The 18,923-nt window shown below is 37.2% G+C and overlaps 1 protein-coding gene across 1 annotated transcript in view; it reads right to left on the bottom strand.

Annotated features, from left to right (window-relative positions):
- Window positions 1-13,042: 13,042 nt before the first annotated feature.
- LOC146593087 (metabotropic glutamate receptor 8-like) overlaps window positions 13,043-18,923 on the bottom strand; it is a gene marked incomplete at its 3' end in the record, with an annotated part of 149,992 nt that continues 144,111 nt past the window's right edge. The window contains exons 3-5 of the mRNA XM_085309912.1: window positions 15,509-15,644; window positions 14,897-15,051; window positions 13,043-13,180 (exon numbers count right to left, since the gene is read on the bottom strand). Coding sequence (XP_085166038.1) covers window positions 13,043-13,180; window positions 14,897-15,051; window positions 15,509-15,644 — 429 coding nt within the window. The remainder of the gene's footprint in view (window positions 13,181-14,896; window positions 15,052-15,508; window positions 15,645-18,923) is intronic.

The following is an 18,923-nucleotide window of genomic DNA, read 5'->3' as shown; positions in this document are numbered from 1 at the left end:
AGGTTTCAGACACTGTTTCAAAATATAAAAGGAATAAAAGGAATTTGCTTCTTGTTCAGCATAGTTTCAAAAGTCGCAGGAAAAGACAATTTAAAATGTTACCTGGAAATGTTTTTAGTACTGGAAAATGATTTGTTCATTTGAAGATGAGAGAAAAGCTGTTGATCTATACAAGAGACTCTGAAGAACTGCTTCTTTCAAGAATATGGCTCAGGAAAAAGTCTACCGACAGAACTGAATAGTGAGAGTGAAAAAAGTCCTTCTTTTTCTAAGCCAAACAATGCATATGTGGCACTTAAACTTCACTGGACTCCTCTGAACACATTTAGGAKGTGGGCAAATGCCAACTCAGTTTTCTTTTTTGCTTGAAAGAATAAAATACTAATACACTGTGCGAAAACAAACAAATAAAATCAGAAAAATGAAGCCCAAAGACTTTACACTTGAGGAAAAAAAAAAGAAAAGAAAAAGAAAAAGAAAAAAAAAAAGAGAGTAAATGACGGTGGGAAGAAAAGGAAATCTGAATAGCATGATAGACAATGGCACATCGCCTGCCCCATGACTGTACAGATTTTGTAGGGATTTAACTCTTATTTTGCAGGCTCAGGTGGAATGTACATAGTGCATAGAGCTTTCCCTTCATAATCATGAATTATAACTAAGAAAATAACAGATCAATCAAGACCTTCCTTGGTTGCCAAAACTTCAATAAATGAGGAAGATACAGTAGCAGAACCCCATGGCATTAATCACCTGCTGTTTACTGATGCAACTGAACATACTACTAATGGAAGCAGATCTCATCCCACAGTTTCACTTTAATAAATGGAAAGCAACTTCTTTTTCACTGGATATGTAGCATATGAGATCTAAACACCTTTTGTCTTAGTGACAGACACTACACAGACTCATCAAAGATTTTAAAAGTTTAATTTGTCTATCTCCTGGGATTACCTCATCTCAGGATAAAAAATCTAAGCTGGAAATAATAAATATTTCATTTGAAAACAAAGCTTAAATATAAACCTAAAATATAAACATTTGTCAACAAGTTCCTATTAAATGTTTTAGGTTATTCAACAGTATATTGCATCCTGAAAATCTATGATATTCTCTAATGCTCAATAGGCAAATCATCATATATTCAGATTTCTGGAATGTTTACTGATAATCTGTATACAGCTGATTACCTTCCCCTCGTTTCCATGTATGAAAGTGCCTTTAAGGAAGTTAAATTACCTCTAAATATTTAAGTAATATAGGCATTAACAACACAAGCAAATCACTAGGATCTTACGTGAGCTGGGAAGGCAGATAYCTAATTGTTTTATTGAGAAGGTGGTGATCCATGTAGCCAGGGAATGGGATTTATTTCATCTGACTTGAGCAAATTAAAAGTGGGCCATCAAGTCCAAATTAGTCCTCTAGGCTCCATTTGCAGTCTGTAAAGAGAGGTAGGCATCCCTACAGGTTGAGTCATAGCAGTCTAAACAGCTTACTAAGATATGTGRAGTTTGCCTGCTGGTAGTTGAAGAATTAAGTGAATCCTGACTCCTGAGCTCCACCCAAGGGCAATCCCACAAGCCGTTCATAGAWACTGGTCCAGAGCTAGAATCTGGATCAAAATCGTTATGTACAACCATTTTGTTAATCCAGTATAAATTCAATACAACAAACTCTTGGTTGGATACTGATTTTAACACAAATTGAGGATATTTGTGTTTCTAACTGACCTTTCATAAGGACTCCTCATACAAAACCACTGATTTCAAATATTGGATACAAGCATGACTCTGGAAATATTGAATTATAATTGATGCATCTATTAAAGAACAAATTCTGACCTCCTWTTTCTACACTGATTTATATCACAGCCAATTATGTACGCCTCATTGATTTTGGTGGGTTTATTTTTGCAGTGAAATTCTACTCACTAGATTACAAAACATCTGCTTCTGTTTACAGATGACCACTCTCAACTCCCACAAAAGGTGAGCAATAAATTAGGGGGATTACACAGGTGAATAATTATTTATCAATGTATGGGAAAAGTTCATGATATAAAAGTGGCTTTCACTAAGTGTTTTGATCGCTGCTTCATGCTCTTATGAGAGCATAGAATCCACTTAGTTCTCTATACTAAGTATACTATAAGTTTAATACAATTATAATAAATACATATTTACTTAGAATATTGGTTGTAAGATCAAAATAAATTGAAACTTTTTTCAATATCAAACATAACTGCAGAAAGATCATAGTATAAAGATCAAATAATTTGCTTTGATTTTATCATTTTCCTTTCTTTTGTGCTCATATCTGTTTTAACTTGTTGATAACCTGTAAATCAAGTATTAACTAATAGAGAAGAGGCTTTTTAATGGGAATTTCTGCATCGACAACTGATGATGCAATTCATTCTGTATACTAGTGTGTATGCAAGATGACATTTTTCCACAGTTACATAAGAGAAAAACAAGCTTTTTTGGATTTATTGAGAAAATCCATTCTGGTAAATTTAAATATATATCTTGAATCATTGCATACTCCCAGAATACTAAAAATAGTCTATATATATTGAGCTGAATTTTAAATGGATTTTTTTCCTCTCTCAGAACAGCTAATCAATGGAATAACAGAATGTTAGTTGATAGTTAACAGTTTTCCACAAACAAGGACCAAGAACAGTCATTTTTCCCTAGGAACTGACCACAGTGAGAATTTTGTATTCTTCTAACTTACTCAGTCGGATTGATATCACAAGCAGCTGATTTTCTTGTCATACAAGCTTTGAAGGCATGAGAAGYGGAGCTTTTCCTCTTTTTTCAGCCCTACTCGTTGCGTTTCCTTGYAACCGGTTATTTCCTCTGACACCCAACTGTGAAAACGGAAGAGCATTTGCAGCCAAATAAACACGCCTGCTGCTGATCTGACTCATGTAGTTTCACCTCCAAAATCTTCATCCATATCATTTCACAGAACAGCGTCAGAGTAGTCAGACAGTTTGGTCAGAAGAACCGAGGGGTGGATAACCTCCTTTGAATGTAAGCAGTGAGTAGATCAGCCTATCTGACTATGTCCAAAGACATTGAAAATTGTGCAGTTAATCACAGCAGATTATTTTTTAAAACTTAAACTATCTTCTATTATAATACTTAACAGTTACTTAAATGCAGCAACCCATTAGTGTTAGTAACACCAAACCTACACGCTTATAAAAAGTGTATCCTGAAATGTATAGACATATATGTAAAATAAAAAGTTTTTCCAGTCCTCTTACAAAGCAGGTTTACAAGAATTTCCTCAGGTGTTTACTCAAAAAGGAAAACACCAGATATCTCTTCTACCTGAAGGGAGATATCTAGGTCTCAKGTTTATACAGCACCTGTTCTGTCTTCCCTTCCACTGCAAGCGYCTGTTTGTGTGAGAGGAGGAGAGTGAACAGATGAAGAAAGGCATGCAAGATGCTGAGYATTGGCTTTCCCCTTTTACTAGCATCTACCCGAAGTACTGGAAATGACAGAGTAACTTATTACTGGCTTCCAGGAACAAGCAACAAGAAGAGATGACATTCCTAGATGGGCTACCTCTAAGTTACCCCATGAGTAACATCAGCTGCAAGTTTTCTGAGGCTACATTTGAGGAAATGCGTTTACAGAATTCACAAAAAATGATACTTAAAACAACAATTCATTCATTAGGATATGCCAGTCTTGCAGAGGCTCCAAGCTGGATAAGCATTTCTGGACTCATAAGGTTCTAGCCTACACAAACATACATGTGCACACACATATGCATATTAAAAGCACTCCAACCTGGCAGCAAGTGTATCCAATTTAAAATGGCAAGATACTGTATTTAAGTGATTATGCAGTGGAATATGACTCATAACTTCGTAAAACATTATAAATATAAAATTGATACATTTTCTGACAGAAAACAAGACTTGAATTCCTATTTATAACTCAAATTATAGAGAAATASAGATATCTACAGAGTATATTAACAGTAACTAACATTTTTTTTTATATTAGAAGTTTTTTGAAACTGAATGATTTGTAGCTAAATCTAAGGTTGACAACTAGATGGAAATGTGACAATCTACTGGATAGAGTACAAAGAGATTTACAAATGCTAACTGCTGAAATGCAAAAATGGAGAACAGCAGTACTTGAAGTGAAGAAGTCARGTCACTAAGTGGTCAGTATATGTTAGGTCACCTGATTTCACAGCTCTTGGACATATTGAGTAATATTTATGAACATTAGTAATTGCTGGGATTAAGTACTATTCAAGATATTTCTAGTTTCTGGAACAAGAACCAGAACTGCTCTTTTGCAAGAGGACTAAATGTGTGTATTCTGACCAAATGTACCRCAAATTATAGTCTTCCACAGTTTTTCAGTCTCTCAGACATGAATACCGGAGAGATAATAAAGTCTGTGCCTGACAGTTCTCTACCATCAGGAGAGAATTTGATATAAACAAACATTATGACTTGAAGTCTAGCACAAGAGAGTCCATATTTCAGTCCTGTTTATTTTGACAGAATGTCACATCCTTAAATGTCAATGACCATTTTGAGACATCAACTTTTTCTTTGGAATTGACTACCCAGGCTTTGAAATTGGGAAACTGTCAAAAACTGCAAACATGGTGAATTTGTGGCCTATAGTACACCACAATAAAGAGATTAAAGTTTATTTAGGTTATTGGAAGAGGTCTCAGTGCCACCTGGGATATGATCTATTGTACTAAAACCAAAAGTAAGTGCTCTTCAGCCCCATATATTATTTAATGACACATGATGTAGTTCGATTTAACGCTACATCACAGAAATCATGGGACCTTTGCAATGCAGCTGCCTGTAATACACAATTTTCGAAATTCTGATATAAAGTTCAAAGGAGAATGAGAAATAGATCAAATAAATACAGCAAATAGTCCTCTAAGTCTTTTGTGTCAAAATTATGAGATGAGTAGCAATGATCCAGTGGTCAGCTTAGCTCTTGCTTATTGTATTGCAACTTTGACTACTGTGTTTTTTGTTTAGTGTTACTGTACTTACACAAAATAACAATATATATTTTATAAATACATATAAAAAGTCAAAAATCTTTCTGCAAAGTGRTTATTAGCTGAATTTCAAATTGAATTCAAGAAAATGGCAAAGAATGGCAGAGGAAGAGGAGGAGTGAGTTACCCTTTCTAGCTCTGAGGCCCAAATGTGTAGTCACAATAGTGAARTCAGGTAAAGAGGGGAGCTGGCAGCTCTTGGGCTGCACTGTGCTTGAGAATAAAGTCTCTCTTGAGTCCTACCAGCTTCTGGGAAATGTGGTACACTTAGCAAATATTAATTACTAGGTTATATAAAATATGTGTCTATTGCATGYATGCTGCTTTTCTAAACTTTGTGCAGTTCTCATCAAGGAAAAAAAGCACACTTTAGGAGAGGTTCTATGGGAATGCATCTATTACCCAAGTTAAATAGACAGCAATTTGTTGTGCCTTTGGAAGATTCACATTCTGCTTGCAAGTTTTTCAATTTGTTCTATAAATTTCTCAGAACATGGGTGAATACACTAATGAGTAAATCTGCTTCTTGCTGTTAAAATTTTTAGGTGCAATTGTATTTTCAAAGAGGTTAGTTAAGAGAGAACATTTAAATAATGTATTTGTAAAATTCACAGATACATGACATCTATTATACTACACTGTGATTTTTTTCACAGAAGTAAATAATCCAGTTTGATAGAGCAAATTAAATTTGATTAATTTACACAAGTCGCTATACGCTTTTGGAAATTCTTCTCCCATCTCTATTTTTAGCAGTGCAGTCAGTCATTACAGGCAGTTAAAGGCTGATTAGGTTTGCAGAGTAGTTAAACAAAATGCTAACCATACAAAACAGAGGGAGCAACTACTTCTTTTACTGTAAAAGGATATGTATAGAAGAGCTTTCTTAATTAACATTTTTGCTGAGCTTTTATTATAGGTCCACACTTTACTGTTCGAAGACTGAAAATATGATAATAAATAAATACCTTGAAGGTATGTTAAGGGGAAAATTTAGACCAAATCTCAGCACGTATATAGTTAAAGAGGACTTCTGTAGCACTTTAAGTCTGTAATCAAATGTTAATATTTTGTACTGTTAACAGGAGCAAATCTGAGTACATTTCATATAACTCTTACCTGTCTCCTTTAACTTAATCTACGATCATTAAAACTGCTTTACTTTTCTTTGTAATCATGCTTTGACTCTTCCAAAAGAGTGATGCAGTATACTGCCAGTCTAACAATTCAAATAAACTTTTAAAATAATATTCTGAGATATTTTGGTTTCATTTTCAGATTTTTGTATTCATACTTCTGTATATTTCTTAAGAACAGTGAGCTTAGAAAGCTGCCTTAGAAAAATCAAAGCTGAGGCTGACAACYAATAACTCAACATCCAAGAGCTGGAGTTAGTAATACAACACCAGCAATAAAGCTGGTCAAGCTGGTCAGTTCACCATATTTCTAAATAATCCTAAATCTTGAGCTATTAAAATTTGACCGACAGGTTGAGGGAAGCTGAGGGAATGGGAAAATTCTCCAGGATGTTAAATTTAAAGTGGAGCAAGATGCCTACTCTCTTTGCCGCTTCTTGCAACCATTGTGCAAGCCATTTCTCTTGAAAGACAGACGTAATCAAAGGATAGTCCCTCTATCTTTATAATTGTCTGTGGGGTCACAAGGATAAGTGAAAGCTTATCATCTCCTCACTTCTTATTTCCACAAAGAGGTTCCAGTGCTAATGAAAGGCTGTAGAACATCCCCGAAAGATTCGTGTCTAATTAAAGATCTTTTTATAGGGTAGAGAAAGGACCTTAAATAAATATGTAAAATGAGGCTTCCTGTAACTTCTACAGGCAGTTCAGTACTTAGTAGCACACTATTCTTGTCTATTTTATTGTAGTAAGATAATTTTTTTTTTGCAAATGCTTTTCCCTTTCCTGATTAAAAGGGTTTAAGGACAGTGATGTGATTGTTGTTTACTAAATTAATGACTCAATTGATTTTTTTTCTTTTTGCTTTCCAGAAAGTTAGGACACAAATTTCTAAAATTTTATGTACTATTCTAATCATCATGATTATATCAATATAAACTCGCACTCAGAAACACAGAGCCAAGAGCAAATAGTAGCTAAGTTTTCAAAGTTTAGATGAATCACTGCCTTTTATAAACTGGCAAAATTCAGAAGGCAAGCGATCAGGCAGACTCAAAAGAAACTTTATTACTATTTTATTACTATTGCTATTTTATGCATCTCTGAAGTTTAAACTATTTTAAGAATAAGAAGCAGCAGCAACCACAATTAATATTAATTTTTAAAATAGTTTTTGAATAGTATTTGTTTTTAAATAAACTGTTTAAATCATTAAAGTATTAAATTATCCTAATCAGTAATGTAGAACAGAGAGTGCTAAGACAGTATGTGCCCTTCTATAATTCCTAACCAAGAACAAGGAGAGGAAATGCCACTCAGGAATATCAATAGTAGAATGTGTGATGATTTTATGTGGAAAAGAGATCACGATGAAGCATTTTATAGTATCTCCACAGGAAAAAAAGTCCTTGAAATTAGATTATATTGGTAGCATTTTGAATACAGGTAGTACAAATTTAAATCTATGAATTGATAACAAGGCTAAACAGAGACGAGGGATATTGGTTGTGTCATTGCTGGGAATTATAAATGCCATATGAGAAAAAGTAGCTCTTAGCTAAAAGAAACAGAAATGCCTAACAAAACCGATCTGAAGGCTGAAAAAACTTTATACTTAACAGTTTGCCTTTTAATACCTTCAAAGCCCTTGGGCTTCTTTCATGGTATTCCTGGCTATTGGCATGACATACAAACTTACAAATTGTGTGGGATCTTATTATCTGCAGTACCAAGATAAAATACAGGAAAACTGAGATAAATCTGATTTCTGAGCCCAATCCTCAAGTCCTGAAACATAGATGGGAATATATTCCTTCTAAGAGTTCAGTCGAAACTTATAGCTGAGAAAGTCATGTAGAAGTTACAGAGAAAACCAACTGGAAGGACAACTTGCAACTGGGATAAGACAAGGATTAAAGTCTCTGATATTGAGCTTCATTTTTTTGGTTAAATTTAACAGCTCCAATCCAATTACCAACTTTTGGAGGGGCATTAATTTTTTTCATTTAACCATTACAATTATGGGAGTGGAGCATCTCGTATGAGGAACGGCTGCGAGAGCTGGACCTCTTCAGCCTGGGGAAGAGAAGACTGAGGGGGGATCTTATCAATGTGTATAAGTACCTGAAGGGAGGGTGTCAAGAGGATGGGGACAAACTCTTCTCAGCTGTCCCGTGTGACAGGACAAGAGGCAATGGGCAGAAATTGAAGCACAGGAAGTTCCGCCTGACCGTGAGGGGGGATTTCTTCACTGTGAGACTGACCGAGCACTGGCACAGGTTGCCCAGAGAGGTTGTGGAGTCTCCTTCTCTGGAGATCTTCAAGGCCCGCCTGGATGCAATCCTTTCCAGTGTGCTCTAGGTGACCCTGCTTGACCAGGGAGGYTGGACTAGATGATCTCCAGAGGTCCCTTCCAACCTCAATCATCCTGTGATTCTGTGTGATTATATCCAAGCAGAATCATCCATGATGTATTGTTAATATTATCTTTGGTCTTTTGAAAGAAAAGATGTATTCATGCATGAGATATTCCATTCTTTAAACTTGAGAAAAAACCTAGATCATACCAGACTGACTCATTCACTTTGGGGGCTTTGGTATGAGGAACTAYGCAAGATTCTGATTTTCACACCTCCACTTTTTCATGCATAGATCACCATTCTCCACCTAGTGTTAACTTATATCACAGATTCTACCCTGACATATTGATTACATTTACTTAAAAGCAACAGGCCTGGGGTATTTTTGTTATCCAAACCTTTAAATTTGAATGAGATAAGCATAGGGATCATCCTGAATCATTAGCTTGTTTCAACTCTGCTGGAGACCAAGTATCTTTTCCATTCCATTGTTATAAGCCATCTTTAAGTGGCTTTAGCCAAGGGTGCTAACACTTACAGATACCTTTTTGTTCAGCAGACTTCATAGCTTTTTTCCTGTGGGTGATAATACACAGGCAACCTTCACATGAGTGTCTCACTTCTTAAACCTATCCTTTGCTATTATGCTTACTTTCTGGGCGGAGAAGATTTCTTCCTATTTTCTGACACAGAGAATATAACATACTTTTAATTCATAAAACACCCAGCTACCAGTTTGAAATCAGAAATAACTTTGAATCTACCAAGATACATCCTATGTGTTGTAGATACTAACTTTTACTTAGCACATCAAATTGACAGGCATGATGAGCTAAGATAAGTCAGATAACCATCTGTTGTAGCTTTCAGAGAACCCCAGACTGTGGCTTGTACACTACTTGAAGGCCTTATAAAAAAAAATCCATACTTTTCTTAAAATAAATAGAGAAAATAATATCAATATCAAGGAGTACAGGATTAGAGTGATGAGCTACGATTTAGGTCAGTGAGGCACTGAATTTCATCCTTATTTGGGGAAACCTCATACATAGTAGAAGACAAGAGGTTGTTGTCCGATTTGGGAAATGAGAGAGTGTATGTATGGATTCCACATTTTGGTATGAGATACGTGTGCTCTGTGAAGCACAGTGCAATACATCTTTGAATCAATGGCCCTTTATACACACAATAAATCCACTGGTCCAGGAAGTGGAGGACTTCTGGTGCATGTCTACATGATTTGTCTCTTTGACACTCCTGGAAAAACTGGGGTGCAGGTGCACAGTTTATGTCTTCAGAAAATTTGGAAGGGCATCCTCATAACACAGACTGCATGCTAGTGTAACCAGACAGTCAGAAAACCTTGACAAATAGGGTAATAAAAATCTTCATATTTTAGGTGGATTATATTGTTTGGTGAAAGAAAACGTCACAAGGAAAATCAAGGCACATATGCAGAGCAGAAAACTGGGTATTGTTGCTGGGTCATCAGTCACAGAGATGATGGTACATACCAGTACTGCTGGTGGTGATGGTGGTAATTAAACAAATGAGAATGGGAATGCTGACACTAGACAAAAAGTATCTATACAGAAAAAATAGTGGAAGCAGTCTGCTCATGGAGGACTGAAGGCAATACTCTTGTAGTGAATTCTCTAAGGAGTAACACAAAGCCAGCATCTCATAGGTGAGATGAAATTCAGAGCTATGGATGGAACTGCTATACAATCTGTCATGCCCATTGTGTCTAGGTATGATGCCTGAGCAAGCAAGAGCAAGAACTCCAATACCAGTTCCATGGATTTTTTTTTTTTTTGTTCAAACTTCAGAGAGACTTTCAGACTTACATACAATGTAAAATCCTGTTCTTCTCACATAAGGACAAATTGTGAAGACATATTGATTTGTTTTTTCCTCCATTTTTAAACACAGTTCCTAAACTAAAAATAACAAGTTCATGACTTGATCTATCATCATTTTACCAAAAGCTTAATTTGCTCTMTATATATTTCAAGAATAAAAAAACAAGAATTTCTGTCATGTGCCTTCACAAAATGCATATAGACAACTCTACATGGGGCGAGAGAGAAGGTCACTGAAAATAGGAATGAAATTGAACCACATGCTACATCTGTAACTATGTCAGCATCATCACTGGCTGTGTATAAATCAATTACTAATTTTCTCAAATATTACCTACGAATTTTTTCCCTCAGGTTTGACAGAAATCTCACACTTTTCTTACTAAAAAATAACATATATTGCACGATTGAGAAAGGTGAAAAGGAGGACTGAAGGGAGCCAGAAAAATCATCAACAGAAAGCAGTTTATTTCCTGCACTCCAATCATAGAATCGGTAAGGTTGGAAGGGACCTCTGGAAATCATCTAGTCCAACCTCCCTGCTCAGCAGGRTGACCTAGAGCAAGTTAGACAGGGTTGCATCCAGGCAGGACTTGAGTAACTCCAGAGAAGGAGACTCCACAACCTCTCTGGRCAACCTGTGCCAGTGCTCCGTCACTCTCACAGTGAAGAAATTCCCCCTCACAGTCAGGCGGAACTTCCTGTGCTTCAATTTCTGCCCATTGCCTCTTGTCCTCTCACACACGACAACTGAAAAGAGTTTGTCTCTGTCTCCCTGACACCCTCCCTTCAGGTACTTGTTCACATTGATCAGATCCCCCCTCAGTCTTCTCTTCCCCAGGCTAAAGAGGCCCAGCTCTCGCAGCCGTTCTTCATAAGGCAGATGCTTCAGAGGGCTGGAGCATCTGCCCTATGAGGAACAGCTGCGAGAGCTGGGCCTGTATTTGAAGAAGCCCTTCCTATTGTCCTTAACATCCCTTGCAAGACTCAATTCCGGCTTGGCCTTAGCCTTCCTCGCAGCATCTCCACGTACTCTGACAGCATTCCTATAATTCTCCCAAGTAGCCTGTCCCCTCTTCCACAGTCTGTGTACTTTCTTCTTCTGTCTAAATTTGGCCAAGAGCTCCTTGCTCACCCATGCAGGTCTTTTGCTGCACTTCTTACTCATAGGGGTGCACCGCTCTTGAGCTTGGAGGAAGTGATGCTTGAATACTAGCCAGCTCTCCTGGACCCCCCTTCCCTCTAGGGCCTTAACCCATGAGATTCCACCAATTAGGTCTCTGAAGAGCCTAAAGTCTGCTCTCCTGAAATCCAGGGTTGCAATCCTGCTTCTTCCCTTAGTTCTTTCCTGCCGGATCCTGAACTCCACCATCTCATGGTCACTGCAGCCAAGGCTGCCCCCAACCTTCACATCTCTAGCCAGTCCCTCTCTGTTGGTAAGGACAAGGTCCAGCAGGACACCCTTCCTCGCAGGCTCCTCCACCATTTGGGACAAGAAGTTATCCCCAATGCATTGCAGGAGCCTCCTGGACTGTTTGTGCCTTGCTGTGTTGTCCCTCAAGCAGATGTCAGGGTGGTTGAAGTCCCCCAGGAGAACCAGGGCCTGTGATCGTGAGGCTACCTCCAGCTGTCTGTAGAAGGCCTCATCAACTTTCTCTTCCTGGTCAGGTGGCCTGTAGTGGACACCCACAACAGTGTCCCCCATGTTGGCCTGCTCTTTGATCTTTACCCATAAGCTCTCGACTGCCTCCTCCTCCCCCACTGCCCCTAGGCAGAGCTCGATGCATTCCAGTTGCTCTCTCACATAAAGAGCAACTCCACCACCTCGCCTTCCTGGCCTGTCTCTCCTAAAAAGCACATAGCCGTCCATGACAGCATTCCACTCATGAGAGCTATCCCACCATGTCTCCGTGATTGCAATGAGATCATGGCCCTGCGRTYGCACACAGATCTCCAGCTCCTCCTGTTTGTTCCGCATGCTGCATGTGCTGGTGTACAGGCATTTCAAAGAGGTGGTCATGCCTGCCGGGTTTCCCAGGAAGGGTGTACGGGGGTCCCCCACTGCCATGTCCCAAACACACATCCCCGGCTGCATGCACCCGTTGGAGGACCCCCAACCCAACTTGTGTTTTGTTGTCTACCCCGTCTGTATGACACCCTTCCCCCTTCCTACCTAGTTTAAAGCCCTCTTTACTAGRCTGGCCAACCTGTTKGCMAAGGCARWTGTGCCCCACTTGGTGAGGTGAATCCCATCTCTCCCCACCAGTTGTTGATCTTCAAACCATGTTCCATGGTCCTAGAATCCAAAACCCTGTTACCAACACCAGTGGCGAAGCCAGTTGTTGATTTGGGAAATTTTCCTACTCCTCCTCCTATGCCTCCCCCTAATTGGCAGGACTGATGAGAAGACCACCTGGGCTCCCAGACCCTTGACTACCATGCCCAAGGCCTTGAAGTCTTCTTTGATTGTTTCTAGTTTGTTCTCTGTATCATTAGCACCCCCACGAAAGAGCAGCAAAGGGTAGTAAATATATATACAATATAAATATATTTACATATAAATATATATATATAAACAATTTGAAGTTAATGTTTTATTTTCAGTTACCTGTGCATTTCTTGATATTGCTGTTTCTTTTTCCATGTGATCCTAACTTGCATCCAAAGTTCTCCTCCCAAAATTCTGCAAACCATACATTTCTTCGATTATTAGCAAGTGTTCTGCTCCGAAAATATCTATCAAATCCTACATTAAAGAGAATTGAGAGGGAAAAAAAATAGAATATGACACAGCATAACAATTGTCACTTAAAGCCAACAGTGGATTCTGTACAGATTTCATAATAAGAAAAAGTCTTAAGTATAAACTATTTTAAATAAGATGCTTTAAGCTCATATAAGTAATAAATGATTAAAAATATTGTGTGTTTTACTATTTTATATTTGTAATAGAACAAATTTTAAATAGCTACAGCAATTAAAATGGTCTATAAGGCTTGAATAGAATTCTATAATGAAAAAAGGGAATGCAGAGAGCTAGACAGCTAGTGAAACAGCTTAATTTTTAACACAATAGACTAGACCCAAATAAAGATTTATTCACTACAAGATATTAGGTAAATTTTAATCACTGCTTAGTCAAACGCTGTGATCCAAATAAATTTCATTTCATAGACACCTAAAGTTATGGGGTACCTCTCTGTTAGATCTGAGGTACYCAAGACACCTTAAATTCTGCTTCTATTTAACCCTTAATGACCCSAACTGAGAAATTAAAGGTTCCTGTTTAAACCTAATCAGATCCGAAGAAGCAGAAGCTGCACACATCTTATTCTTTCAGTCCCTCAGTCAGGATCAAACTGTGACCAGCACAACCCATAGGAAATAAGCATTTCATAAAATGTTTCCGGGGGCAGCTTCTCCAAGCAGCATCAACAATGCTCAGAATTTCTAATAGTTTACTAGTTTTTACCTCCTACTGTCTGTCTTTGTACCCTCCTGGTAATGAAGTGGTTAAGTTCAACAGCTTCCACTTGCTAGAATAGTGCCCCATATGTCAGGTCATAAACTTTGTTAATATACTGGCTTCTTAAAGTAACATATCGAAAAGCAGAACCTAGATGCAACTCCCAGAAGAATGAGCTAACTCATATCACCCATCTGATGTTCTCCCTTTTTGTCCCAGAGAACCACTAGGCTATGGATAAGAAACTCTCCTCAGTGTCAGTCACCTCCTCCATTCATGCTGTAATTATTAGGCAATTATAAGATTGTCCTATTGCAAATTCAGCATCTCCTTATCTTGGATATTAAAATCAAACAAAAAACAGTTTAACAAGGAGACTTTCTCACTTCTTTAACGAAATAATTACCTATCCTTTTGAGAAAATACTCCAAGCTGTGGTCCTGAATGAATGGAAACCTCCACACACATGTTACAGCTCTGCAGATGTCCAAAGGAGGGACAAATTTCAGACAGAGCCTTAGGTTCAGTTTTCTTTTGGCTAGATGGTTCCTCTTTAACATTCAGGAGTTATTACTACTTGGAGGTATTTAGCTTTATTCCTACCCTGACAACAGAACTAGATGTCTAAGATAGGGATTTGAATCCTGCTGTGAGGGCAAAGTAGTGAAAAGTTAAAAGGTAAATAATACAAAACTTAGATTCTTAATTGGATTAAGCTTCAAATCAATAGACAGAGCCAAACCTACAAATCATGATCTCCTCAACTCGTAAGGATATATGCACTGAACTCAAGGACCTAATCCTCTCTGAAAAGATATGAATAGAGATATGAAATGAATATTGGATTGAGCCACGTGACTGAAGTTCTTTAGATGCATAGCTTTCCCTGAACTCAAGGTCTACATGATTTTACTTTTTTCTTTCTTTTTTCTTAAAAGGGCTAGAATGTTTGAACATTATCAGAAAATCAGTCTTTTGTGTCATTTGCATTCCTACCATCAATTGAGGCTCTTTTGGGCAGAATGGTTACTGCTCCTTCTGCAATCTCTTCCTGCTGCTGCACCGGTGAAATTTTTGATCCCCAGCTATCTGAGCCAATCCAAAGGAAATGTCCAGACTGATTAGCTTTTTTGGCTGCTTCTAGTATCCGCCTATAAACAAACAAATAAATGACTAATCAAATAAACTGCATTTACAAAAACTTTCTGATTAGAATCGCTTTAAAGCATTACATCAGGATATGTATAAATAAGATCACTCTAATCAAATAGTTTTTACAATCTACAGCATATTCAAAACCAAGCATAGAGAACTCAAGCTGCACATAAAAATGTCCTTAGCCATATTTTTCTAGCATTCTTACTGGTTTCTTCCTTTTCAGTCACTGAATAACAATCTGCTTGAGCTTCATTTTTAGGAACTAAGAAGTCACTACTAGATCTCCAAGGAACAAACAACAGCAATTTGTAATTGCAACTGAATTTCTTACTGAAAACATTTACTTTGAATTGAATCTGAAACCTCCTGTGTGCACCATTGTTCACTATCAAATTGCACTTCTCTGTGAAGAAGGAACATCTCTGACATAGAGAATTAAGAAACAAGCACCTAATATCATCTTCATTCGCAAACATGATCACTGCTCGAGCATTTGGAGTTTCCAACAGGCGCTTGATGATCTTGTCAAATTCTCCTGCTCTTGGCTCTCGAGGGATTTTGAGTGACTGAGCAATGCAAACACCTCCTGAGGAAAAAAGAAATCTGAATTTAAACATTTTAAATATCCACACCTTAACCCATAGCTAAGTATACAGGCAACGAAGCAAGATCTAATCTGAGAAAAGGCAGCTTAGCCAGAAGTTACCTTATCTATGCACTTTGAAATATGCACTATACAAGCTTATGCATTTAATAGTGTGTTCAAGATTACAACACAGTTACTTGTTATTTTATCTTTTATAAAATATTTAAAATAGCAGCCTGAGCCAGATCTGTGGGCACCATTCACTGGCTCAGTTAGATAGAGTTGCACAGGCTTACCCTGACTGATGGCAGTCGGGAACCCCAAGTTTGTCACAGGATTGCATTTAACCTTGGAGTTGCAATTTGATAGCTATCTTGTATTCATAATGTGGATTTTGGGGTCAGCTCAGGCACACACCTCTGCTTTTTCAGCAGAAAGTATATAGTTAACAATAAATGCTGTGCTTCCAGAACTTAAGTCTCCACTTTGAAATTTTCTCTTACGAACAAATACGTACAGATCTCCTCAAATTGTTATTGTGCCATTCTTAATTAAGTTGCTTTGATTATTTAAGAGGTTTTAGTTTGTCATTGAAAATTTTAAATTACTAATCAGCAAATGAACACTAAGTCGAAGATGATATTTATATCTCTTCCTGACAGAAGGAAGGAAGAACTAATTGAAATCCTTACATTTTACCTGTGCCCTGCAAAAGGGCACAGCTTTCCACAGAAACTCAACAATTTCCAATTGCATTTATACACCAGTACAGAAGAAACCCTGGAGTCCAGTTAGAACACAGTTCCGTGGATGTGTCTGAGCAGGTGTGGAAAGAAATTCACAGAGAGCCTGGTTCATGAAACACTGAGTCTAGATTGGTACCAACTTCCCATTCCATACTGAGACTTTCAGTGTTTATGTTTGCTGGTTTGTTTATTTTAATTATTTTTCCTTTAAAAACTAATGCCCAAATTCTCACTGGTATATCTAACTCCCACTAATACTGGCTGTTGCTTGTTCTCTTGTAGAGAATCTGATCATTAATAAAATCAGATAATTAGGAAAACATGGAAATGTTTGTTTCTAGCAAAAGGCAACAACATGTTACTAGACCCAGGCAAACCAAATGATAAATTTTGCCTCTCTGCATCTCAATAATTCCACACTGAAGATAGCTTTCAGTATGAGTAGGAATAAAAATATGCCTTAAAAGAACTGTTCTATTTGTAACGAATACTAATGGCTATTTTCTGACATAGAAAGTCATTCTTGGCACATATATATCTATATATGAAAGGTAATTAGAAAACTAAATCACAAATAGTTGCCTGCATTGTGTATGGGGAAGCTTTCCAGCCTCCTCAGTGGTCTTGTCAATGCTATCAAAATGTCAACTTTACTTTTTCCAAAGTACATCACAAATTAAGATGATACACACTGTCAGTAATAGGATGTGAAAAAAAAAATAGTGGCCCAAACAGATGCAGCATGGGATCTACAGCTTCTTGAGGAAGTTCCTAGAGGTTTCTTGTGCTAGCTTTATTAAAGTAAATATATTTAATTTTAAACACAACAAACATAAAGGGTCTTTTTAATTTCTTTTACTCAAATATAACACTTAGTAAAATATTATAGCTTCATTATCACAATCTGTTCTGCCTTTGCAGAATCTCATTCACTTCAATAGTTCTTTGCATAGGCAGATCCCGAGTTAGAATCAAGTCCAAACATGGCATAAATGAAGCCTGGAATTATCAACTGCCAGTATAAAAATAACAACTTTCAACTGAAATCAACCAGTTTTAGTCAAAGACAAAAATATCACCTTTTTGATTATTTTATCAGATTGGGAGACGCATACTATCATATAGATTTATCCTGAATTTTTCTCTACTTCATATGAAGGTAATAATATTTACGGATGAGAACATCTGCCTTTTTTACAAAAGTTGTTTGTATTCATTTGTTTACTTTCTTTGAATAGCTTTGAAATATAAAAATAAATAATTTATTCTATCTGCTTTAAATTGGTTCCTTTTTCTGGCAACACTTTTCTCCTCATTTTCATGAACAGCCTGGCTCCCCAAGAGGGATAGCTAATTTGCCAATAAGAACAGATGAGACCATATATCAGGTGACTCTCATATTCACCATGTTTCTTTGATAATCCATTAATGAAAAGATGGCATGGTATAATAAAAAGCTTTAGCATTCATATATTCTAAATGGATATTAACCTATGGTGGTACCTCAAAAAGTCCTTCACTGCAACCTCTTTCTGAGGTAATGGGCTGCATGCCTGGCAATGAAATGTAAGAGAAATATTCAACAGATACCCTCTAGGTTTAAGTAATAGCAACTTGCTGTTCAGAAAAAAATCTGAAAAACAACACTAAGCTCTCAACTGACCCCAAAGTCATTCAGGCCCAAGAAGCACAACAGATCCTAAAAAAAAATATGATATAAAGGAATAATTTGTTATCTCATAAATTCTGAGAGTACATTTTTCAACCATTTCTATTCATGCAATGGCCCTTAGGAAAAAATATTCTCTCCACATGAAATGCAAATATTACAAAATGCATGTATTTAATGTACTATATACTGCCATCTACAATTCTTCTGGAGTGGGTATAGAACAGTGAAAAACTGCAGTATCCAAAAAGCTATTTTCAGTCAAAATGGTGTAGAAGAAACACCATTCCATCATTGCAGCAGCAAGTTTAATCATGACTGTGCTGTGCATCTTAGCATCTCTACATTGAAGAATGTGTTAAGTACTAACAGGAACAAAATAAAATGCAATTCAATCTTACTGCTACATTTATAATGAAATCTGCAAGCTATCTCCTGACACACAAAACACTTTGTGTGAATCCCTACCTGTACATTACACATACAGCTGTTGCTCAAACAAGTAACAGGATATCAATTTTCAGCTAATGATGAAACGCTAGATCCACAAAGGTTCTTACAACATTACAGTGTCTAACCTCTAGGCACCTTGTTGCCTTTGAAATCTACAGCCCTATCTAGCTTTTGCCCAGACACAGAAGGAGATGAGTTCCTAGGAACAGGATTTGTAGGAGCCAGCAAATTGGGAAAAAAAAAAAAAAGAAAAAAAAAAGAAAAAAAGAAAAGTGGCTTTCCCTCCAAAATAGCTGAGAAACACAAATACAAATAATATTGCATCAGTGATAACAAGAATCTATTTGTCTTCTGCTTAACAGGTATCAAGTATGATATCCCAGCACCTGGGGCCATGGGACTCAGGTGATG

The sequence above is a fragment of the Rhea americana genome, unplaced genomic scaffold (genome assembly GCF_003343005.1).
Source record: "Rhea americana isolate MKP2758 unplaced genomic scaffold, rheAme1 scaffold_306, whole genome shotgun sequence".
Lineage (NCBI taxonomy): Eukaryota > Metazoa > Chordata > Aves > Rheiformes > Rheidae > Rhea > Rhea americana.
This window is presented reverse-complemented; position numbering and strand designations above follow the sequence as displayed.